General features: G+C 45.7%; 1 protein-coding gene across 12 annotated transcripts in view; it reads left to right on the top strand.

Moving 5' to 3' along the window:
- Nucleotides 1-25511, top strand: part of COL6A3 (collagen type VI alpha 3 chain) — a 58016-nt gene that overhangs the window by 5846 nt on the left and 26659 nt on the right. For 4 of the 12 annotated variants that reach the window (XM_064433531.1, XM_064433530.1, XM_064433529.1 and 1 more), the window contains exons 2-11: nt 2944-3090; nt 3941-4558; nt 8312-8914; nt 12879-13481; nt 15707-16306; nt 17554-18120; nt 20843-21463; nt 22592-23191; nt 23780-24382; nt 24776-25378. In XM_064433531.1, coding sequence (XP_064289601.1) covers nt 3003-3090; nt 3941-4558; nt 8312-8914; nt 12879-13481; nt 15707-16306; nt 17554-18120; nt 20843-21463; nt 22592-23191; nt 23780-24382; nt 24776-25378 — 5506 coding nt within the window. In that variant the 5' untranslated portion in view covers nt 2944-3002. The remainder of the gene's footprint in view (nt 1-2943; nt 3091-3940; nt 4559-8311; nt 8915-12878; nt 13482-15706; nt 16307-17553; nt 18121-20842; nt 21464-22591; nt 23192-23779; nt 24383-24775; nt 25379-25511) is intronic. The other 8 variants (XM_064433537.1, XM_064433533.1, XM_064433538.1 and 5 more) reach the window with 6 other exon arrangements.

Genomic DNA, 25511 nt, shown 5'->3' with positions numbered 1-25511 from the left:
CTCATCCCCAGCTGTTGTGTCTGAAGAGGGATTGGCTGCCAGCAGCTAATAAACAGGATGATAGCATAACTTCCTGCATTTTGGGAAAGAAATATGAGCAGTTTTACAGCACACATTACTTTAGTGGGCTGTTTTCCTTAGCATGCATTTTATTTCATGTTTTTCATTCAGTGCTAGCAGCCTTTTCACTCTGTGGCATCCCACCCTGAAGGGGAAGGGGGCTCCCAAGGTTTGTAGATGCTGGTGATTGAAAGAAAGACAAAAGTGAGAGGGTCTGCAGGAGCTTGCAAAGTTTTGTTAACAAATTAGACACTTGGCATGGAATTTGGTGTGTTAGTCGCTGATCTCAGTATAGGCGCATGGCTTTTGGATAAAGGACAGAGTGAAAGGGAAGAGGGAGAGGGTGATGGATTAAAGAGGGAGAGACAAAAAGGAAGTGAGAAAGAGAGATCACCATTCGTAACTCCAGCATGGATCCAGCTGATGGGGTGTCCAGGGGCACAGACGCACCTGGGCTTCGTGGCTGTACCTTTAATAGCTACATTTTCTCCTCCCTGGAGATAATTTTTTCACTTTCTATGCAAATTAGCTAACAAGTTTTTCCTAGACCTGTCTTGAAATGGGTCAAGGGCCTCTGGAGGCCTTCCTGCTTCTCAACATCATCCCTATGCTGTGCTTATCCCCCCTAGCCAGAATAAGGAAGTTTGTCCCATAAAATGCTGCCCTATCTCCATGTGGCCCCTTCTCCAGCCACATCCTGTTCTTTCCCAGAGTGGGTTACTGCCAACAATCCTTGGTTGTTATCACCAGCAATCCTTGGTTGTTATCACCAGTGATCCTTGGTTGGCTGCTCAGCTGCGAGGATTTGAGACATGCACATCTTGAATCAGAGAACCATGGAATAACCTGAGCTGGCAGGAAGCCACAAGGATCATCAAAATCCAACTCCTGGCCCTGCCCAGGACACCCCAACAATCCCACCCTATGCCTGAGAGCATTGTCCAGCACTTTAGGCTCTCCAGGCTCCTATACAATCCCAATGGATGCTGCAAATAGAATCCCACTCAAAAACTTGCAGCTCTTCCAGAAATTTCGTCTCAGAGGGAAGACTCTCCCATGGGGTTGAGTGGGTGGCTGTCATGAGCTTGGTGCTTTTTGCAGAAAAAAAGGTCTAGGACCTACAGACCCTTCTGGATTTGTGTGCTCAGGGGACAAACCCTCTCCCATGAGTCCTTTGGGAGAAACTGTTTTATCTGCGAGCAAGATTCCCATCAGGGACGCAATCCATCTGAGCAGGTTTGCTCCTGCTGGAGGCACTGGGAGGTTTGGCTTGCACTGGAATAGCCAGGGGGATGGATGGCTGCCAGCTCACAAAGGTGATGGTTTAATCTCTTTAGGAATGACAGTGATACCTCTGGGCTGCAGCAGCTGCCTCTATGAATGGAGGGGTTGCCAATAAAAGGGAAGATTTTGCCATGTCTTGATTAATACTGTGTGCTAACTGTTGGCTCTGGGGGCCTCTTCAATGTCGCTCCATCTGGTGTTTATTATTATTATTATTATTATTATTATTATTATTATTATTATTGGGGAAAGCCAGAGGAGAGCTTTTGCCAGACTCATGCTATAGGGCATTCATAAATTCCATGTGGAGCACAGGAAAGACCAAATGCTGCAAATCTCTTCTCCCAAGAAAGACCAGACTCCAGCCCAGCTTTGACAGACAGGGAGCCAGAGGAAGTCTCAGGATCACATTGGATTTCAGGAAACCAGTTGGAAGTTGTCCCCTCCTTTCCACAGAACTGCCCTCTGATATCCCTGAGAAGTGTCTCTTCAGCAAAAGTGGGATTAGCTCCTTATGTCCAGATTTTCCCATATTCCCAACTCTTGTTCTGTTTCCAGCCATGCCAGTAATAACCATCAGTGTAATTATCACAGTTTTCTTCAAAAATAAGAGTTATTCTTCCCCTTAGCCTTCTTAGGCTCTTGTATTGGTCGTAACTCTCTGGATTGATGGAATTGGCAAGGATGGTAATAAGAAAACTGAATCACTTTTTTTTTTCTTTTATGATGACCTGGTTAACAGTTTGATATATTGGAGTCACTTTTGGCTGATTTGAGTCATTGATCCCCTTTGGGGAATGAAAGGTATTAAATCACTGTGTTCCCTTTTGGGAGGATATTTTCTCAGTTAAGCAAGCCTTGCTCTGTAGGCTTGGAAAAGAAGATTAAATAATCAATTGGTCATCTCTATGACAACAGAAACACAGCCTTCATGGTGGGGAAGTTGTTTCAGAAGGCTTGCCAGGTGGATCACAGATAAGAAACTTGCTTAAATTATATTTTTGGCTCCAGCAGATAAAATATTATTCTTGGTGCCTTTCCAAAATATGATCAGCCAGCGCAGGCTATTCCACAACCGGGGCTCTGAGCCTGGGGGAGTCCAAGGGCTTTTTGTTGTGCAGTCAGATCATGTGGCTCACTTGGGTCTAGAGTGCTTAAATTTCCATTTGTATATTTGGGACAGCTGAAAAGGTGAGCTGAGGCAAGGGGGGATGTTCAGGGCAATTATTGTGGTGGTTGGAAGAAATAGAGTGAGAAAAGGCAACAGCAAGAAGAGGTAATCTTGGCAAAGATGTATCAGCTGGTCATCCATGGGTGGGGAGGGCAGGTGGGAGGCCACTGTGTATTTTGGTAGAGAAACCCAAGCATTTTCCTATACCTTCCCTGGGACAGTACAGGTTAAAAAAAATCATATCATTCCACAGAGGTGATTAAAAGTCAGTTATGTGAATCGTCACTCTGTCCAGCAGCAAAGAATTTTTTTTTCCTGCCAAAGTGCCATAAAAACCTTGTAAACCCACGTGGTTTGGCTTTTCTACCTCATCTGTGCCTGGCTAGCACTGCTGCTATTTCTCACTCTCCCTGTTTTCCTCCCCTTAGGTCTCACGTCAGGTGCTCTGAAACAAGGAGAATAAAGGGAAAACTCATAAAAGAGCAAAATGAGGAAACATCGACATTTGCCCCTCGTGGCAATGTTTTGCCTCCTGCTCTCAGGCTTTGGCTCGGTTGGTGCTCAGCAGCAAGCAGGTAAGCCCAGGCTGCTCCAGCTGACTTTGGCACTCATTGGCACTGTTTGGTGTTTGACATGCATGCCCGTGGGATGTTGTGGATGGATGACCTTGTGCTCCTCAGCTCCCACCTTGCTGAGGGTCCTTGGGACACGGGCCTTGGCCAACACTCGGTGCCTCCCCAAGCATGACACTGGCTGGTGCTGTGCTCTGGAGGATGCTCTGCAGGGCACCAGCGTGGGGGACCTGCACTCAGGGTGGTCCTGAGAGCGTCTTCTCCTGGGCAGAGCTGTTCTGCCCTCCCTGCATGTGTAGGAGGAGCTTTTAGCAGTGAGAAGAGCACTGACCTGCAGAAAGGCTGTTTAAAGGTGTGCTGGCGCCTTTGGGACCGGACCTGGTGTCACCAACTGTGACAGCAGGAAAAATGCAGAAAACTCATGCCAGGCTGCTTAAACCAAGCTGTCCTTCCTTCCTTGAGCACTACCACGGAGCCAGCAAAAACCATGCAAGAGACACAGGCAGCTAGAAGCTGAATGAGCCTGAATTAACAGGTGAAGCTGCTGTCTGTCTGGCTCAGGGCTGGTGTCCAAACCCATGGGCAAGGATGTGGGAGGGCAGGAGCACCGCAGCTCCCCCTCTCTGGGCAGGGCAGGTGGCATGCTGTCCCCCAGCACCTGCGGGGCCAGGGCTCTGGTGGCTGTGTGGTTGTTCTCCAGCGCTTCTCATTTTGCTGTGGGCAATAAAGGGGAAGCTGAGCTTCACTTTCACCATGCCAAGGAGGCTGTTGGTTGTTTTGGGTGAGGAGGAGGAGGAGTCATGCTTGTGCTGACCGATAGAAAATCCTAAACCCCCCATCTGTTTTTTTAAAGCTGTCAAAACCGTTGCCGTGGCTGATATAATATTTCTAGTGGATTCCTCCTGGAGCGTTGGGAAGGAACACTTCCAACTCGTTCAAGAGTTTCTGTATGATGTTGTAAAAGCTTTAGATGTGGGAGGAAATGATTTTCGCTTTGCCCTGGTCCAGTTCAGCGGAAACCCCCACACAGAGTTCCAGTTAAATACCTACCCCTCCACCCAGGACGTCCTGTCCCATATTGCCAACATGACTTACGTGGGGGGAGGCGCCGAGCCTGGAAAAGGATTAGAGTACCTAATCGAGAAGCACCTCACTAAAGCTGCGGGAAGCAGAGCCAGTGAAGGCGTGCCCCAGGTTGTTGTAGTGCTCACAGACGGATGGCCCCGGGGTGATGTGGCTCTGCCCTCACCTCTCCTTGACTCGGCCCGTGTAAACCTGTTTGCGGTCGGCGTCCAGGACGCGGCGCAAGGGGAGTTGCAGGAAGTAGCGAGCGGACGCCTCGATACGCACCGCTTCAACCTGGAGAATTTTTCCGCTCTCCACGGCATAGTTGGGGACTTAGTGGCGAGTGTCCGCTCCTCCATGACTCCAGAAAAGGCTGGGGCCAAAGGACTGGTTAAAGACATCACAGGTAATGGCTGACTGGTGGTATCTGCTGGCGCTGTGCTGTTTGGCGTTGCCACTCTGTAGGGGCAAGACTGAGATGGACGTTCAGAGGTTTAAAAATAAAGGTTTGAAGCGTGTGGCCCCCTGTTTGCAGCTGCTGAGGTGATGTTTGCAGACTGAGCCAGGGCTGCCAGGAGTCAGGGCAGGAATCCTTGAATGGGCAGTGGCACCTGGTGGCCATCCTTTGGCACATATGGCATGGAAATTGAAGCGTAGGGAGCTCTGCAGAGTTAGTAAACTGCCCTGTCCTGTTTACTCCCAAGGTGGGGAAACAGGGGGTGAACACACCAGACCTGATGGTGACCCTGACTGAAAATCCTCTGGAGACTGAGAAGGTTGCTGCTGGTTGTGGGGACACCATGATGGATGTCCCCTTAGAACCAGGTAGGGGGACAGGGAGATGTGCAGTGTGTCATTCCAGAAAGTCACATTCTTAGGCAGTGTGCCATTCCAGAAAGTTACCTTCTTGGCTGAAGACAGCAAAAGAAGCTGGGTGGGGAATTTCTCTGCTGAAAGCCCACCCCTGAGCTGTCCCTTAACCTCTCTCCTCATGCACCTGGAGAAGGTGTGTGGTTGAAAAGTCTTCTCTACAAGCCCATGGCTTCCACCTGCTGGAGCACTGGACCCTTCCCATAACTGAAACCTCCCTGCAAACCACGTTGGCTTCAACAGACCTGCACTGACTGCAACACAGGCCCCAGTTTCCCAAAAAAACCCACCCCCAAAGCAGCCTTCCTCCATCCCTTCTCTGTTTATGAAATTCCAGCATGGCAAGAGCCTTCTGAGCAGCTTTGTTGTTTTTCAAAACAGAAGTCCCGGGGATCAAACCTTTCTTTTTATTCCTGAGACTCCATCTGAAGGTCGAGAGCTTGTGGGGCGACGTAAGGCCGCAGCAGTGTGATGAGGCAGTGTGACATTAATCCCCCTGTGTTGTCTTGCCTGATTAACCCTCACGCCAGTCCCACTGGGTGCTCTCCATCACTGCATGACACCCAGCAACACCAAAAGGCCGTGCTCATGTGTGTTTTTTGTCGTGCAAAGCGCTTGGCAGGGCAAATATCCAGGTCACAGGAAAGCCACAGGGGAGTAGCTGCCCCACAAATACAACAAAAGGTTTGCCAGTGCTAAGGAAATGACACCAATATATGTGGAAAATGGATGTTACACCCAACCTGCTGGCAGCACTCTGTTGGGCATCTTAGCCGTGAAGGACCCCAGTGCTTCCCTGTTGAAATAAATTGGGAAATTGGTCTCTGGAAGCTGGCTGTCCTCCTCTGGGCCATGCCAGCAGGTAACCCCATTGAATGGAAACATCTGGAATCACAGACATTCCCTTAAAAGCTTTAAAGCCAAATTCCTACTTTGTGTATATCGTGCATTTCCAAGTTTGTTTCTGCTTAAAGGTATTTTTTGCAAGGATTTCCTTCCCATCCTATAACACAAATTTAAGTTAATCCTACTGTTGTAGTGCTGTCCCTGCGTGACTTGCATGGGTGATATACAGAGTATTGTTAAACATGGGAAAAGATGTTACAGATCCTAAACCTTGGACGATAACAGTGTGCAAAACGTGGTACAAATTTCTGCATAAGAGTTTAAAATGTCATTTATTCAGCTGATTACTACATGTGGCATTAAAATGTTTAAAACTGCCATTGATGCTATGTTAGAAATGAGCCCTAATATGAAATGGAAGTGTAAAAAAGCCCCAGTCCTGTAGTGGTTCTAGTAAAGAGAACCAAAACTGTTGGTCTGTGGCAGTCCCTGGGGCTGACTCACATAAGTAGAGCAGTCAGCCCCGAGTTTGCCCTGAAGTATTTGTTAAATCTGAGCTGTCTGTCTCATCTGACCCTCCTTGCTTAGTTGTGTAACCAGCATGCTTTTATTTGTTCTCCACACCAGCTTGTTCCATAAATGTGCACTGAAGTACAAGGTTTTTTTTACAGTGATGACAAATTATCCAACGCATCTGTTTCATATCTATTTTCTCTTCTGTGGGAGCAACCCATTAGTGCCTGGAATCTTGTTCCTCCAAAAAGATATCCAGGATTATCTAAAGCATCCCTGGGTAAAACCACTGTGGGGTTTCCCTTTCATTTTTACCATGAAGTGGAGCGTGTACATCCCAAATGAAAATGACTCAGTAAAACCAAGCCTAAGCACTCCTAAATTTTGCCTCCATGGAAAAATAAATCCTGGAGCTCCTTGAAATTCTGAACCCTGGTGACCTCCTCTGAGACAACACTTGCCATTGAGTTGGTCCAGGGGAGTGATGGTGACTTGGAGACCTTCTCCTTTGTCACTGGAATTGCAGCATTATTTGAATCTCCTGGTTTATGAAACCATGTACTAGAAAAACAACTAAATTTGCAATAAATAAATAATTTACTGGCAGTGCTGGTTAATAGCGAAGATCTCGGGGTTAATTCCTGGCCTTGCTAAACCACAGGCCAGCTTTGCTGCTGGTTTCACCTTTGGCTTTCAAAAGTTGAGAGCTGACAGAGAGATTTCCAAATGTTGTTTGTCGGTCATTTGCAAGTAGTCTGAAATTTGAGTTCTTAATGTGAGTGGAGAGTAACAGCATGGAAACATCTGAGCATGCTTTGGGGTTCTTTCCCCCCCTCTTTTTTGCATGCATACAGCTCTTGATGATGTTAACGGTAAAATTAGGTGAGCAAAAGGAGTAAGAGCAGACACCATTTTGGGTCTGCTTTGGTATGTCTCAAAGATACTCCCCCTCAACACCAGGTTCATGCCATGTGCAAGCCTTGTTTGGTGTGTGTATATTCTCAGCAAATGCTTGAGATCATCTGGGTATGGTCACAACAACTAGAGTTGGATAATTGTGTCATGACTGATTTCATCACCCTTTTTTTAACCTGATTCTGCATTCCTTGATTGAATATCCAGAATCCATATGAAAAATACAGACCAGACCCCTCTGGCAATGATCAGCCCATCTTTGTGCAAAATGTTTAAAGTGACACAATTTTTTCGTGGCCTGGGTTGAGAACTGTGTGGGTCAGCCTGCTAGAGACATAACTTCAGGTGGATGCTGGCAGCTGGTCAAAGAGTTACAGTCAAGGAACAATAACTAAAACCTTTTCAATTGTTTCTAACAAATGTGTTTTAAATAATATTTATTCATGGTGGGAGAAGCCCATATATTCAGCTTCTGTGTTTAACCAGCAAAAGAGCAGAATTGTGACAGAGAAGCTGAAACTTTCCCTGCATCCAGTAAATGTTGGCTTTTTTCCTCTCAAAAAAATAGAAGGCAGCAATGACGAAAACCTCCTCACCCTCTACCTTCACTGTGAATTGCCACCGAAGCCCACCTTTTTCTTTTGGCTCTAAGTATTTGGACAGTATTGGCCACTGATGGAATGTATCCAGATTTCCAAAAACTGTATTTTGCTGAGGTTTCTCCTTGCATGCCAGTAATGCTGACCCCATGTTACTACAGCCACTGGCTTGTGTTGTGTCCACTCAAGCCCTCCCTTGATGGGTTGTGGATGCTACTGGGAAGGGCCTGAGAGCTCATATTCAATCAGAATGCAGAACTAAGAGGCAAAAGTCACCTCCTCAGTGATCACGTTGTTTTGTTTTCTCATTTTCGTGTTTCTCACTGGTTTTCCAAGAAACATGTCAGAACACTGTTACAACTGCATGTAATCACCCATTTTAATGCTTTCACCTTTTGCATTTCTTTTTTTTAAAGCTCAAGAGTCCGCTGACCTAATTTTCCTTATTGACGGATCAAACAACATCGGAGGTGTCAATTTTCCAGCCATACGCGATTTCCTTGTAAATTTGATTGAAACCCTCAGAGTTGGAGCTCAGCAGATACACATTGGGGTGGTGCAGTATAGTGATCAACCCAGAACCGAGTTCGCTTTGAACAGCTACTCCACAAAAGCGGATGTCCTGGATGCCGTGAAGGCACTCGGATTCCGCGGGGGCGAGGAAGCGAACACCGGTGCGGCACTGGAGTTTGTGGTGGAGAACCTCTTCACCCAGGCGGGAGGCAGCAGGATAGAGGAAGCGGTGCCTCAGATTTTAGTGCTGATAAGTGGTGGAGAGTCTAGTGATGATATCCGAGAGGGCTTGTTAGCGGTGAAGCAAGCTGGTATATTTTCGTTTAGCATTGGGGTCCTGAATGCTGACAGTGCAGAGCTGCAGCAGATTGCTACTGATGGAAGCTTCGCCTATACTGCCCTGGATATCCGTAACCTTGATGCTCTTCAAGAATTATTACTGCCCAACATTGTTGGAGTGGCCCAAAGACTCATTTTGTTAGCGGCCCCAACCATTGTGACTGAAGGTATGTATGCTTCTCTAGACCCTTGCATTTCGGTGAATCGATGAATGATTGAGCTTTTTGCATGCTTTATGAGCATATTTAAAGCTTTAAGTATTTTTAAATTTTTTTTTTTTTTTTTTTTTTTGCAATTAATCTCTCCAGTCTGGTTATGGAGAAGCAGTGTGTCTGTGCATTGGCCCAGTGGGTCATCTCTCAAAAACCATGAGGTCTTGTTGCAATAGCTGGCATGACATGGGGTGCTTTAAAAGACAGGAGCAGAGCATAAGAAAAAAAGGGTGTCATAAAAAAAAGCTCATATAATCCTTATTGGGATATCTAAGCACCCTGGGAGTAAACACTGCAGCACTGCCAGTAATAAAAATATTTATGCCATGTAAGCTTACATTATATGTCAGTTGGAAGTGTCATGACCATAAAATGTGGCTGAGGAAGGTACCAGGAATGCTAAATGGATCCCTATGTACCAGAGTTGAAATTATCTGCTTGCTAAAGCAGTAAAATTCCACAACTCACTGAAGCTCTAGGCTGCCCTTGGTAAAAGGGTGATATCCCTGTGTTGTTGAACTTAAAAACCGAACAGCCCTTAGTTCTTCTGAGCGAAATCCCTACTTTTGTTCCATCAGCTGGGAAAGTTTACTGGTTTCCACAAGACCATGGGAATTAAAAATGCAGGTGTTAATATTCCACTTGGGTTACTTTTTCACCCACAAATCCCATTGACATTACTTCTGGACTAGCATCAGCTCAGGTGTGGTAGGATAATGAATGCCTGGATTTACGGGGCAAATAAGTGACTTATGAAAGACACAATATGACATATTGCAGAGGCCCCTGGAAGGGGCCAGCCTGGAGCTGCTGCACTCAATTAACAGGATGCTTAATGCAAACAGCACTTTTGGGATCCCCTTGTCAGTCTGGAGTTCTGTACACACTGTTCCTCATGGTGTATGTTGACATATAAAACTGCATTCCAGATGTCTTCGTTGATCCATGCCTAAACATGATTGCTATCCTGTGGCTCAAATCAAAGGGAGGAATTTGCCTTAAAGATCACTTTATGACCTTGCCTTGATTATTCCAGGAAAGAACACTAAGAACTTTTTCTTGTAGCACCATACAAGATCCATATTTAGCCAAATAATATGAAGTCAGCATGTGTAGCTAAAATATGTGTGCTGAGATCTGTGCAACTCAGTGGAAAATCTCTTTCCTCCTCTCTGATTTTTAACAGTTTTAATGGCAAGATTAAAAAATTTTGGTACATTTTGTTTCATCTGCACTTACATATTTCTCACTTGAAGTTCCAGCTCATTTGTGGAAGGTGCTATGTCAGCCTGTACAATTACATACAGATGGATGTGCTAAATGGGGAAGTAGATTATTTTCCAAGGATCTTTAGGGAGCTTCCTTCCCCTGGAACCCATGGAAATCAATTTTGACTGGTTTGCTTGATTGGCATCCACAGCTTGGAAGGCTGCAGTGTAAAGCAGTTTGGGAGATGCTGCAGCCCAAAAGGGATGCCAAACCCTCTGAGGTGCCAAGTGCTCCTGTGAAATGCTGAAGTCGCTTCCCTTTAGCTCTTCAGCTGTTCATCCTGGGATGAAGGGGTGCTCCAAAGTGGCTTTCTGCTCCTTCACCCACTGGGGGAGCCTGGATGATGAAGTTAGATGAGGTGCTTCACCAGACAGCTGACGTGGCAATGGGGATGGAACTATGCAGGGCTGGGTTCAGTGCTGACACCCTCCAACGTTCCCAACTTTGAGAGTCAAAGATACAATGCTTTGATCCCAAATCCTTTGAAATTCTTGGGACACTTGCCATCAGCTTTACAGGGCTTTGGATTAAACCCTATGAGATGTGCACAGCCCTGCTCAAAGGCTTTTGCATTAATTGTGTCCATGCAAACCATAACCGTGGGTTGTTTCTTCCTGTGTGTTTTGGGTTTGATTCTTGCATTCCTCTGAGGAAAAATACTGCACGATTTGAGAGCTGCAACAGGAATGAGAAGCAGAGGGAACTCTTCCTTCCCAGCCTCCCTCATCTTTCCAAAGCCCCTTTGATGTTTCCCCCAAAAGTCAAAAGTTTCCAGGCTCTCCACTTTTGGGTTTCTAGCTGCTGACAAGCTAAGGATGTGCTTTGGACATTTCTCCTGGGTCACACAAAGCAGCGATGTCAGCCCTTGCTATCCATTTGGAAAGTTTCCTGTTTTCAGCCCTCTCCTCCTTGGAGTAACTGAGGAGGAAATAAAATCTGACTGGAGGGATGAATGCTGGAAATCATGGCTCTGGGAAAGGGATCATTTACACAAACCCTCGTTGCTTTTTCTGTTCTGACAGCTTGGGCAGCCAATTGCAGACCCTGTCAGCTCACTTTAGTTTGTGGCTTGAGGAGGACGCCACCAGGTTTGCTTTGTGCATGTCCTCATCATTTTATGCCTGACAGCACCATGGCAGGCAATTTCAAACTTCCATTTTTTACAGTTGGTCCTTAATTATACTATTTCTAGCACGACTCCATGAGAGGTGTTTGAAAAGGTTCTGCAAGGCAGGCAGGTCTTTCAGGATCTTTGGGCAGAGGGGCAGCTGAGTCACAAATGTCACTCCAAGTCACCCCTCGGGGCAGCCCAGTCTCGTGGCACTCACCCGTAGTGAGAAACCAGCACCAGCCTTTGGGAGCACGGCTATCCATGGCCAGCTGGTGTCTGGCCAAGGAGGACTGCAGCCAAAGTTTTGTTCTTTGTTGAAATCCAAAGTAAACAGCCTCCACGCAGAGGAGCTCTGATGGGCTGGGGGCTGCTCCTCTCCGTCCAGGCAGGGCAAGGCAGTGTTTGCTACCGCTTGCCCCAGGATGTGAGATCCCCAGGGTAGCAGGCTGTGCACTGGCAGTGGAAGTAAGCCTGGGAGGTGATGGACCTGCCTCCTTGAAGCCTGAACGCACCTCAGGAGCCCTTAGGGGGGTGGGTGATCTAAGGATACCCCAAGTCCAACATAACGCAATGATTCATAGCGCTCCAGCATAACTTGGAAGCAACACAAAGTTTCCTTTCTTACATCAATGGCATGAGATCAGGGAGGTGATGATGTGAGAGGATTTGTCTAAAAGATGGTATTAAGGTCAGGCATCATGATAATAATGTATAATGCTGTTATCACAAACATATTGGTCTTGTTAATATCTACCTTTTAAAAAAATATATTTGCTCTATTAAATATCATGATGCTTTGGTTCCGATGCCACACAGCAGGGTTTTTTTTCCTCCCTGACCATGTTTCTTCAAACTTAGCCAGGCCACTGGAAAGCTAATTGTGCCCTTTCTGTGTCCTGTGCCATCATCAATAATAAAGTTTCAGAAGTTACAAGCCAGGGGAACCTGTTTGTTAAAGACAGGGCCACCAGAACATAATCTATCTCATCCATGACTGGGCCAGCTGTGCCAAGAAAACCATAACTTGTTTTTGCTAGATAAGGAATAAGATTTAGGATGCAAAGACCCAAAATCCAGGTATGTTGAGTAAGTGGTGACTGTTCTTTCCTTGTATCATTGCTCTCAGGAACTGAATACTTCTCACACCAAACACCACCATTCAGGTGGTTACTCTGCAGATGGAAGGAGCATCACCTGTTTATTTTATGTCACGTGCCCTCTGAGTGCCAAGATTTCTCCTTCCTACCTTTCATTCTTGCTTTGACATGTACATGTATTTTAATATTCAAGCGTGTAAAAAAATCACAGTTGTTGCAACTCGCCAACCCTTTGGTGTTTTAGAAAGGGGAAGCAGTGAGATTTACTATTAGTCTGCTAGAGCATTAAAAAAATTCTGTTTAGAAAGCAAGACCTTTTTAAAGGCATTGAGAGTAACAGTACCCCAAGCAAACAGGATGTCCTGCACAGTGCTGAGCTGTTGGCACAGAATAGATGCAGAGTGTTTTGAAGGCTAACATGATGTTCATGTGTTACTTGCAGTTATTGAAGTGAACAAGAAGGATATAGTCTTCCTGATAGATGGCTCAACTGCTTTGGGGGCCGCCCCCTTTAACGCAATTCGTGATTTCGTTGCCAAAATTGTCCAAAGGCTGGAGGTTGGACCCGACCTGATCCAAGTGGCGGTGGCACAGTACGCAGACACTGTGAAGCCAGAGTTTTATTTTAACACCCACCAGACCAGGAAGGATGTGATGGCCAATGTGAGGAAGATGAAGCTCATGGGTGGCACGACACTCAACACTGGCTCGGCACTGGACTTTGTGAGGAACAACTTCTTCACCAGTGCTGCCGGGTGCAGGATGGAGGAAGGGGTGCTCCCCATGCTGGTGCTCATCACTGGGGGTAAGTCCAGGGATGCTGTTGACCAAGCTGCAGCAGAGATGAAGAGGAACAGGATAGTGACCCTCGCCGTTGGGTCGAGAAATGCTGACCTGGCAGAGCTTCAAGAAATTGCTCATGAACAAGATTTTGTGTTCAACCCCAACGACTTCCGCCTTCAGTTCATGCAAGCCATTCTTCCTGAAGTGCTGTCACCTATCCGGACACTCTCTGGAGGACCAATCGTCCCAGAGCCACCCTCAGGTAATTAAAGGCCTTTTTCTAATTATGGAGATGTGGTTTATAAGTTTGCCAGTTCTTATTCTATGACATGTGCAGATAATGGGGAAAACCATACCAAATGCATGTTCCAGCATGGTTAAATGTGAGTGCATGAACAGGTCAGTGAACTTGGTAGTGTGCTTCTTGTTACAGATTTATGGTTCATTCCTGGAGATTTTTGTCCTGTTCTCATTTTGTCACCACCGTTTAAAGCCTGGATGATGTGGAAGATGTGCTTTAGTAGTTAGGTACCCAAATTGTTCAGTGGAGGGTTTTGCTCTTCTTAGGGTCTGTGTAGCCTCTGAATGGGACACCTGTGAGTGTTAAAGTCTCTTCCTCAGTTTGGGAATCTTCCACAGCGGGTGTTTGCTCAGGAGAGTAGAGGTTTCTTTGGAGTGTAAAGAACATAAGCCAGTTTGTTTGTGGAGACGTTCAGAGCTGACATTGTTGGACTGAAACTCACCCTTTAAGAACATATTTAGTTTTCTTATGATTTACTCATCTCAAGTCCTAAGAGTCATGCAAGGATATTTCATTGTTGATTTTCATTTAATCTGTTTGGAAGATGATCCAAAGCTCCACGAAGCCAGTGGGCTCTTTTTAATTGTCCTTTCCATTGACATCAGTAGATTTTGGAAGAAACCAGCTGATAGGGTCATGGCTTTTGAGGAATTTCCCCCTGCATTTCAAGAGATGTTCTATGTGTATAGAGATTTTATACAAAATTTCTCAGGATTTCTTCACAATAGAGAGGCTTGAGGTGAAATCCATGTTGCACTAGATCATAGGTGAACCTTGTATTTCTGTCTCACAGCATATGAGCATTAGAAAACCAGGATTTCTTCCAGCTCCCAGTAAGATCAATAGTGAGGTTCCCACTGGCTTAAGTAGCTGTTGAATTGTGTCCATCTTTTTTCTAGTTTCTCACATAATTTGAAATTATAAACCACAGTGGAAAAGAAACAGAATGTTTGGAAAGAATCCTGAAAGAATTAAAGCATGTGTCTCATTTACATGAAAAGAAGACATTTTGAAATCAGTTTACCAACACTTGTCCTTAATGAAGATGAATGTCACAGGACCTATAATTTAATAAGCTTTGTTTCAGAGTGTGTTTCCCACTAATACAGTTTTGCATGGCTATACACCAAAGCTGATGTGCTTATTTTTCAATGTAAATTAAAAATGTTTCTGTGTTTTCTCGTTCTTTAAAGGTCATTCATGCAGCTTCTCTATTTTTCCAGCCTTTTTTTGTGCTCACAGCTATTCACAGACACAATAAGTAAGGGATTGTATCCTGCCCTACAAATTATTATTGGTAGCAACAAAATTGATTTTGACACCGGGCAGTTGCATTTTAACTGGCTATTGTCTCACCCTGGGCCTTGAATGGCACTTTTCTGGGAAAAATATAAAATACAGAAAACCAAGACAATCTGTAAAATCTGAGAGCAATCCCTCCAAAGAGCCCTTTATTTCTTTTTTGTTCTGAATAGCTCCGTATTTATATATTTTATATACAGGACAGAAAACTTACAGGGGCAAGGCACGCTAGAGAATGGATGAATCTAGCCAGAAGTGCTTTAAACAGAAATATAATGGGCAGAATTAGCAATGGGCATAAATAAATCCTTGAATAACTCATTTGGAGGAAGGCATCTAGGGGGACGTCTTGGATGACATCAGTTCTCTAAGATTTTATTTAAAAGCTTGACATTTTGGTCTGTGATCTGGACGTGTTTAGAGCAAAAATAAGAGCACAGGGTGAAGACCTTGTGGTGTCTTTGGGGTGTAGACCTACATCCTGGAGCTCAGATGCTTGAAGATGGCCCAGGAAGGATTTAACCTTAAAAAAAGAAACTAAGAGCTGCTAAAAGTGGGGAATTTCTTCCCTTTCAACAGCCCACAAAATGGATGTCTGTGAAAACAGACAGTAAAGTGCAGAGCAAAAGAAGGCAGATATCCTCAGGTGGCTGTTGAGCCTGAAATTTAAAAGAGTTGCTGATCCTTCCCTGCCCAATTCAGACATTTCCAGGAAGGTCCTTGTTACTTCTGTGCTGATCACAGCCTTGCTCCTCTCTCTCTCTCTCCACCCTAACACGGTTCACATGCGTGTACGGCGTACGCTGCATGCACACATGATAAAAAAAAAATTCCATTTTTTGTTTTGTGTGATGTCTCATGTTGTTTTCTGTGCTCTACTGCAGTTCAAGTAACCAAAAGGGATATCATCTTTCTTTTGGATGGATCACTCAACGTCGGAAATGCCAACTTCCCCTTTGTGCGGGACTTTGTTGCCACCCTAGTTAACAACCTTGATGTCGGCAGTGACAAAATCCGAGTTGGCTTAGTGCAATTTAGCGACACCCCCAAAACCGAGTTCTCCCTGTACTCCTACCAAACCAAATCTGACATAATCCAGCGCCTGGGGCAGCTGAGGCCCAAGGGGGGGTCGGTGCTGAACACCGGCTCCGCGCTGAACTTTGTGCTCTCGAATCACTTCACGGAGGCCGGTGGGAGCAGGATAAATGAACAAGTGCCCCAGGTGCTAGTCCTGGTGACGGCAGGGAGCTCTGCCGATCCCTTCCTCCAAGTTTCCAATGAATTAGCTCGGGCCGGAGTGCTCACCTTTGCTGTTGGCGTTAACAATGCGGATAAGGCAGAACTTGAACAGATTGCCTTTAATCCAAGAATGGTGTATTTTGTGGATGATTTCAGTGCTCTGGCAGCTTTACCCCAGGAGTTAAATAAGCCTATAACAACATATGTTAGTGGAGGTGTGGAAGAGGTTCCACTCGCCCCAACAGGTAATGCCTACCTTCCTGCATGCTGACTGCATGAAGTTGATCTTGTTTAAGTAAATTTCTTGTACGCCTTGACACATGTTCAAGCCCTGAGTCATCAAAGTGGTTATGGCTGTGCTTAACTTGATGATCTTTAAGGTCCCTTCCAAACCAAACCATTCTATGATTCTATGAATACATGGCTTGACACTGGCAGCTCTTAATTTTGTTCAAGTCATTGCTACCACACCCTAAAAGCACAGTTTTAAGTCTTTTGGTAGGCCAGGACCAAAGGAGGACCTGAGTGAGTCTGTGCCCACCAGTCCCTGTCTCTGATGTTCCCTTGCTGCTCCCATAATAGGGCCATAACCTGTAAATGCATAATGTGCAGTAAATCAGGCAATGGGAGCGTGAGATTTTGACCGCAAGAAGTGGTGTGGAAAGGTTAAAATCTTGCCAAAGAGCACACAGGAGCAGAGGTCTAGCCAGGAACAGGTGGAAAAATCCATCCCCAGAAACACTTGGTCAAAGGGATGTCATCAGGCTGTCACAGAGGCTGGATTTGACTCCAGAAATTCAAAGTTATCCTCCAATATTAAACCCAAAGGCTTTTAGCAAGTTTAATCCTTTTTAAACAGGTATTTTCTCACTAATTTCATTTTTGTGGCTATGTACCCATGAAGACATAGGAACAACTGGGATGGGTTAGTATGGAAAGGAGACCATTGAGATTAATATGAAGGTACAAGAGGCTTGGTTTGCCTTGGGTATTCAATGAGATCTAAAGGGCATCAAATTGAAACAGGTGAAAGGCTTTTATGGATTTAGATGGTCCTTGTGATGCAAGTGGGAGAAGATCCAGAAAATGTTTTGTGTACATGTGTATTTGTTTTCTACTGAGCCTTTAAACAGGAAAAAAAACCCAACCAACCCTCCACTGCTGCTTTACTTCATGTCTGTATTGTCAACATATCGCTAGACCTAAAACATCACTGAACCAGCCAATTCATTATGTGATTTGATGTGGTAAAATATGATATTTCTGTCTGGTGTCTGAATTTATTGAGTCATAGACTAGACATGTCCTTGCTTTCCCTTCTTCCTCAGATGCTGTATAGTTCTGCAGACTTTGACTACTTTGGTAAATGAGAATATTGAAAGATCGAAACCCAGCTAACTTGCAGACAATTTTCTAGGATGACGTATGAGAAGAAAAATGCTTTCATTTCTTTTTTTTTTCCCCCCTCTTTTCATTTGTGAATTTATTCTAGAAAGCAAGAAGGATGTTTTATTCCTGATTGATGGCTCAGCCAACCTCTTGGGCAGCTTTCCTGCCGTCCGGGATTTTGTACACAAAGTCATTTCTGACCTGAACGTGGGCTCCGATGCCACGCGAGTCGCTGTAGCTCAGTTCAGTGACACCATCCAAGTTGAGTTTGACTTTGCCGAATACTCATCCAAGCAAGATATGCTTGTCAAAGTGAAAAGGATGAAGATCAAAACTGGGAAACAGCTGAACATTGGAGCTGCGCTTGATGAGGCTATAAGGAGGCTGTTTGTGAAGGAAGCTGGAAGCAGGATCGAAGAAGGCGTTCCTCAGTTTTTGATTCTCCTTGTGGCTGGGAGATCAACCGACGATGTGGAGGAGCCATCAGATGATCTGAAGCACGCTGGAGTGGTAACCTTTGGTATCAAAGCCAAAAATGCTGACCCCATAGAGCTGGAAAAGATTGTTTATGCCCCTCAATTCCTCCTGAACGTCGAATCCCTCCAGCGGATTTCAGAGCTTCAGCCAAGCATAGTCAACCTGCTGAGAACAGTCCAGCTTCAGCCAACAGGTACAGGGAACCTCGGGGTTTCCAAGAAGCTGAAAGACATTACTTACTTGCCCTGCTCAATTGGTAACTGGAGCATCTGGGTCTGGTGGTGTTCAAAATGATTGTGTAGAAACTGCTGTTGTACTTGGAGTTTCCTCTGCTCATGCTCTGATCCGGCAAAGCATTAAGTGCCAGCCCAAATTTTGATGATAAGTGGGGAAAATGCCTTTGTTCAGCTGCAAGAGCTTCAGCTGGTGCTGTTTCCAGTGTGTAAAACATGGGACAAACCTGAAATAACAGGATGTTTTTGCTCCAGAGATGTTGCATTAATTGATGTGCTATGCTGGGCAAGGGCTAAAGGAAACAAATACTGGCTTGTTTCAATTTCTCTTTCAATCTTCCCTTTTCTGGAGGAGTGGATTCCAGCACACTGGATTCACTCTTGCTCTGCTGTCTCTTCCAGGATATGATGGCAGTTTCTACATTTTCTACATATACACCAATAAATCAGATGCTCTTGACTCAGTTACCATGCAAGCTCAGTAGATGAGATGGATTAATTGAAGAATAATTTTTAAAAGGTCTTCAAAAGAATTACATGGCCACAACAACAAATTCACATTGCAGTATTGGAAATTATGCATGTCCAGCTGTGTTATTTCCTGAGACAGCCCTAATTGGAGCATTAACTCATCTCCCAACAGGAGGTGGAAACAAGGAAAAGTGTTATAACATCCATCTCTTCTCTCCCTAAAGGGGCAGATGGACTTGGAATCATAGAAACATGAAAAAGAAACAGGGCTGGAAGGAATCTCAGGGTACCATCTGCTACATGCCCTTATTCCCAGCAGGATCTTTTTTCCAGAATTAGGTGATATTGATCTAATCTGTTCTGGAAACCGTTTGGGGGAGACTTCCCAGATTCCATAGCCAATCTGCTCAGTTGCTTTTACCAGACAACACTTTATTTTCATGTCACACTTCTGTTTCCCTAGTCATAGTTGAAGTCTTCTACATCTCCTTCAACCTGAAGAGGACACAGATGTCAACTTGCTCCCACATTTTCATCTTTTAATCTACTTTAGATAGATGAAAAGACTTTAGATTTTTCTGCAGCCTTTTCATCTACTTTAGGCTTGACTTGTAAGTCTTGTCTTGGTCCTCATGTCACCAGCTGTGTACCCAGCTCATTCAATCCTTCCTTGTAGGTCTTGTAGGTTTTCTTCTACATTTTCACCCTTGCCTCCCCAGCATCAACCTCCTCCAAATGACCAGAGCGTGACAATGGCATCCCCTGGTCATCTCTTACCCCATCCTTTCCATGCAGATTCATGACCCTTCCCATATTTGTGCAGCTTCTGTCTCAACCAAGACTTGTGCAATCAGTGCTCTTGAATTCCATCCTCCCTTTTAAAACCATTTCTGTCTTGTCCAGACCATTTGGAATTCCTTTGACCACCAAGGACTATTAATAATTGTGCTATTTGCACAGAGACAGCAGCATTCACCCAGTTTTCTTAGTATTCTTGGCTAAAAGACATCCATCCCAGAGGAGCAACTGTATTTTTTTCTTCTTTATCTGCTACACAGGGACTTTTAATAGGACTTTTCCATTGTTCCTGAACTTTAGAGGAAGTATAGGAAACTGGAATACACCAGGCAATGTCTACTCCCTCTTCCCACCTATATTAATATTCCTCTCTTCTGTAGGTTTACAACAATCTTTTATGAAATAAATTTGATCTGAAGTCTGCATTAAGAATTTAACTGTCCTTGTTAACTCTTTATATGACTAAGCATTCTTAAGTAGATAATTAATATTTTCTTCAGAGGGGCAGATCATGCTCCTGCTTGTCCCACTCAACCTTGCTCCAAACATGCCAACAGTACTTTTTGGGATGTCATCCAGCAGTTGCTGTGTTTGAGAGACAGTGATGTTTTCTGCTTGGCCCAGCCAAAGCTTTGCAATTCTGTTGGTCAATAGCATAACAGGTCAAAGTTCTCTGATCTTGGACACTTCACGGTCTTGATTTTGAGATTTTTTTTTTGTTTGTTTCTTTGTGGTTTTTATTTGATTTTTTTTTTTTTTTGAGAATAGTTTGGTCACAATTAGCATGTTTTTTTCCTGCCTGAAGATAGTAAGGAAAAAAACCCAGAGATCAGTATCTAGCACTTTAGAAGAGCATTTCAGCATTTTTAGCTGGATGTCCTCTCCAGTGATTTCTTAATTTCTTTTCAGAAGTATTTATTTCTAAATTCAATAATGCGCCAGAAAAGCTTTCCTGTCCCTCTCCTCACCACCTCCCTGTGAGCACTCGCCATATGCCATTTCATCCAGAAACTCATTGTTTCTTGGGAACAAAAGATCCCAGGCTCCTGTTGCATGTTGCAAAGTCAAATGCCACCTTCCCATGTCCCTTGGGAGCTGTTGGCTTCTCCCAGCCTCAGGTAGCAGATGGCACCCAGAAGTCCCTTGGCACCCCATTTCCCATGGGTCTATGATTCTATGACTCGGTGGGTAAGGCATGGAATGCTCTGCACTCCAGCTCCCACCAACTTCCACCCATCTGCCTCCCCACCAGGGATTGCATCCGGTGGCAAAGGAACCGAACCACCTTTCCTGACACCTCGCCTTCCCCTCCCCGAGCTTTGTTCTCCTTCGGTTCAATGTATGAGGAGAATATTAACCACTGCAAAAGAGAGTCTCACTTTCCCCCCCCCTTCCCTTACTTGTCTCAAACAGTAGTTGAGAGAGGTGAGAAGAAGGATGTGGTGTTTCTGATCGATGGCTCGGATGGTGTCAGAAGAGGTTTCCCTCTGCTGAAGACGTTTGTCCAAAGAGTTGTCGAGAGCCTGGACATTGGCCGCGACAAGGTGCGCGTGGCTGTCGCGCAGTACAGCAACACCATACAGCCCGAGTTCTTGCTGGACACCCACGAGGACAAAGCAGATCTCGTCAGCGCCATCCAGCAGCTGAAGCTCATGGGAGGGTCTCCCCTGAACACGGGGGCAGCCCTCGACTATCTCATCAAGAACGTGTTCACGGTGTCAAGCGGCAGCAGGATAGCGGAGGGCGTCCCGCAGTTCCTGATCCTGCTGACTGCTGACCGGTCCCAGGACGATGTCAGGAGGCCCTCAGTGGTCCTGAAGACGAGTGGCACGGTGCCCTTTGGCATTGGGATCGGAAATGCCGACCTCACAGAGCTGCAGACCATTTCCTTCCTCCCAGATTTTGCTATCTCTGTGCCTGACTTCAGCCAGCTGGACTCGGTGCAGCAGGTCGTCTCCAACAGAGTCATCCGGCTGACCAAGCAAGAAATAGAATCTCTTGCCCCTGACCTGGTTTTTACATCACCCAGCCCAGGTGAGAAGATGTTTGTGTCTGCACCGAGAGCCAGTGGCAAAAATATGATGTTTAGTAACATCATGGCTGCAACACAAACTGAGAAAATCAAGGATGGTCACGGCTAAGACTCCAAGTCTGTCGTGGTCTCCCTGTTGGTGCACTCAGGGTTGGTAGGAGCTGTGCAGTTAAACTGAGCCACCTTTAAGCCCAGCCCCTTGAGGTGGTCCATACTGTATCCACATGGAAGACCCACAAAGTGAAAGTTTGCCTTAATCTTATTTAAGTGGATGGATTTTAGGTCCATGCTGTTCCTTCTGAAATGGAAGGAAATTGTGTCATTTAGATGCTACAGGGGCATCTTCACACCACATAAATCAAGGTCAGCTTTCTGCTAAATGTGAGACATGCTGATTTTTCTACTTTTCCTCCCTCATTCACTGGGGAAAGGGAAATTGGAGGTGGGCATCAGGAGAAGGATCAGATCTTACATTTCTGGTCTCCCTTGGAGTGAAATCCAGCCAGCATATGCCTGGGATGAAGAGTACCCACCTTGGAGAAGTCCCTTAGAAATTCACTGTCCTACTCTGTTCATTCCCTTCTAAGCCAGACCACTTTCCTCTATCCCCATTTATCAGTGTGTGATATTCTGCAATAATTCAGGCTCTGAATTACCTGAATTACCACTGCAGAAAACACTTTGTTAGGAATCAATTAATCATCCTGACAAGGCAGAAGCTGAGAGAATAATAGGACAAAATCTTTCCTGGAGGGCAAAGCCAAAGAAAGAGGGGTGATTCTGAATGTAAAGCAACCTGCCCTGAGTAAGGACTACCACCAGGCTACATTTTCTCTGATGGAGATCTCACAAGGAATTACTGTTCCAGGTGTCCCATTGCTCCCTCTCACTTCCTTTACTCTAGAATTTGCTGTTCTTACACACCCTGGGATGGGCCTAGCAGACTGATCATGTCTCTGGGTTGAGCCCAGAGCTTCCTGTTGGGGCTCCCAGGAGTTATCTCAGTCAGGGAAACAAGGAGTACCATCCCCATGGCCAGAGGCATGGGTCAGTGGTGTAGACGATGAGCTTAGCTGCCCTCCATAAGCAATTCCTGGTGCTTCTCCTGACCAGTGCCTTCTCTCCTGCAGCGGGTGTGAAGAGGGACATCGTGTTCCTGGTCGACGGCTCCCGCTCCGCCGCCCAGGAGTTCTACCTCATCCGCGACCTCATCGGGAGGATCGTGAACAACCTGGACGTGGGCATCGACACCACCAGGATTTCAGTGGTCCAGTTCAGCGAGCATCCCCACGTGGAGTTCCTGCTCAACACCCACTCCACCAAGGACGAGGTGCAGAGCGCCGTGAGGCAGCTGAGGTCCAAAGGTGGCCAGCTGGTGAACGTGGGGGAGGCCCTGGAGTTTGTGGCCAAGACCATCTTCACCCGGCCCTCCGGGAGCCGCATAGAGGAGGGCGTCCCTCAGTTCTTGGTCATCCTCTCCTCCCGCAAGTCCGACGATGACTTGGAGTACCCAGCCCTCCAAGTCAAGCAGGTGGGGGTGGCACCTATGATGATAGCAAAGAACGTGGATACTGAAGAGATGATACAGATTTCCCTTAGTCCTGAATATGTATTCCAAGTCTCCAGCTTCCAGGAACTGCCCAGCCTCGAGCAGAAGCTGCTGACTCCAATTGAAACCCTGACTGTGGACCAAATCAGGCGGCTGCTGGGAGATGTGCAGCCCCCCATAGGTAAGGCACCGTCTCTCTCTGGGCTGCTACTCAAACAAACATTACCCAAAACACTTCTCTTTAAGTCAAGATTTTCCTTAGTTAAAACCAAAGTCATAGCACATATACAATTTTAGAAGGAAAGCTTTAAACAATTCTACCCAAGTACCGAAATACATCATAACCTATGATTTTCAAGTCAAGTACTTTAAACATGGCACTTATTTGTGTCAATTTCAATTCGAATACGCAATGTATACAATTGCCTATTCCCGTTTAGCAGCTCTCTAGGAAACAGACATAAATCAGGGCAAAATAAAGCTGGAAACATTGACAAATCCAGAGAAAGGTAGAATCCAGAGAAGAGTTTTAATGAATGAAACAGATAAGGTTCTGAGTAATGCATGCTTCAAATTCCAGGCAGACACACATTCCCACTTGCACACAGGCCCTTTTGGAGAGGCTCCCCAAAGCACCATGCTTAAAGTTGGCCAAAATATGCCACATGGTTCTACCTCACGTGACAGCAGATCACACAGAAATCCTCCAGCAAAGCTTAAGCAAAGGCTTGAAACACCAATAATTTCCTCTCTTCTCGCTTTCCCGCAGATGTTTCTGGAGATGAAAAGGACATAGTCTTCCTCATTGACAGCTCTGACAGCGTTCGGCCGGACGGGCTTGCTCATATTCGGGATTTCATCAGCAGAATTGTCCAGCAGCTGGAAGTGGGGCCGAACAAAGTGCGGATTGGGGTGGTGCAGTTCAGCAATGGTGTCTTCCCCGAGTTCTACTTGAAGACCCACAAGTCCAAAAATTCTGTCCTGGAAGCCATCCGCCGCTTGAGGCTTAGAGGTGGGTCCCCCCTGAACGCTGGCAAAGCCCTGGACTTCGTGGTGAAGAACTACTTCATCAAGTCTGCGGGGAGCAGGATAGAAGATGGAGTGCCCCAGCACCTGGTGGTCATCCTTGGAGATCGGTCCCAGGATGACGTGGACAGACCTGCCAGAGTGATCACTTCCACAAACATCAAACCTCTGGGTGTCGGAGCCAGGAATGTGGACAGGGACCAGCTGCAGGTCATTACCAATGATCCCGGGCGCGTGCTTGTGGTACAGGACTTCACGGGACTCTCAACCTTAGAAAAGAGGGTGCAGAACATTCTTGATGAGCTCCCAATACCTACAACAGACTCACCTGGACCATTCTTACCTGGTAAGGCTGCTATTCGTCCTGGAGACTTTTCTGAACAGAGTATAGATGGTATTTGTACAAAGTAAAAATGATGCTGTAATAACACCTTTTGATTCTCAAACCTTTAGTTGCATTGATTAAAAGAACTCTTTGAAGTTGTTAAATTAGGAAAGACTATAATTAAATCTGAAAGGAGATGAGGGTGACTATCAGAAGTAATGCTGTATGAAGTGTTATCCAAACATTTCCTTGTATGGGTGTAAAATCCTGCCAAGGATCAATTAAATTAAAATTGTAGAAAGGAGAGGGAAATTTCATTTGCAAAGTGCTACTTCACAAAGCACTGAGCAGATTAAATGTTATAGATGCTGCAAATAATTACTAACAACTGTGTTTTCTTCGTAATCTTTTCAGGAGGCAAAAAGCAGGCTGACATTGTGTTTTTGCTGGACGGCTCCATCAATCTGGGGAGAGATAACTTCCAAGAAGTCCTCCAGTTTGTCTACTCCGTGGTGGATGCCATTTACAGGGATGGCGACTCTATCCAGGTAGGACTGGCCCAGTACAACTCGGATGTCACCGATGAGTTTTTCCTCAAGGACTACTCCACCAAAGCTCAGATTTTAGATGCTATCAACAAAGTCATCTACAAAGGCGGGCGAGTGGCGAACACCGGCGCGGCCATCAGGCACATCCAGGAAAAACATTTTGTGAAGGAGGCTGGCAGCAGGATTGATCAGAGGGTGCCCCAGATCGCCTTCATCGTCACGGGTGGGAAGTCTACGGATGATGGGCCGAAGGCATCCTTGGAAATCACCCAGAAAGGCGTCAAGGTGTTCGCAGTCGGAGTGAGGAACATTGACCTGAAGGAGGTCAGCCTGTTGGCCAGTGAGAGCGCCATGAGTTTCAGAGCAGCCACAGCTCAGGAGCTGTCCGAGCTGAATGAGCAGGTCCTGGTCACGCTGGAAGCTGCCATGGAGGAGAGATTGTGCCCAGGAACAACAGATGTGACAAGAGGTAAGGACAATCCCTTCATGACGTTCTCAGGTCATTCTCAGGGGTGGCTTTCAGTGTCAAGTGTGTTTTGATGGACTTGTCTGTCCTTCTGTTGTGCTTTGCCTGTGTCCTGAGGTGCAGGATGGACTCATTT

This window comes from Passer domesticus, chromosome 10, assembly GCF_036417665.1.
Source record: "Passer domesticus isolate bPasDom1 chromosome 10, bPasDom1.hap1, whole genome shotgun sequence".
Classification (NCBI taxonomy): domain Eukaryota; kingdom Metazoa; phylum Chordata; class Aves; order Passeriformes; family Passeridae; genus Passer; species Passer domesticus.
This window is presented reverse-complemented; position numbering and strand designations above follow the sequence as displayed.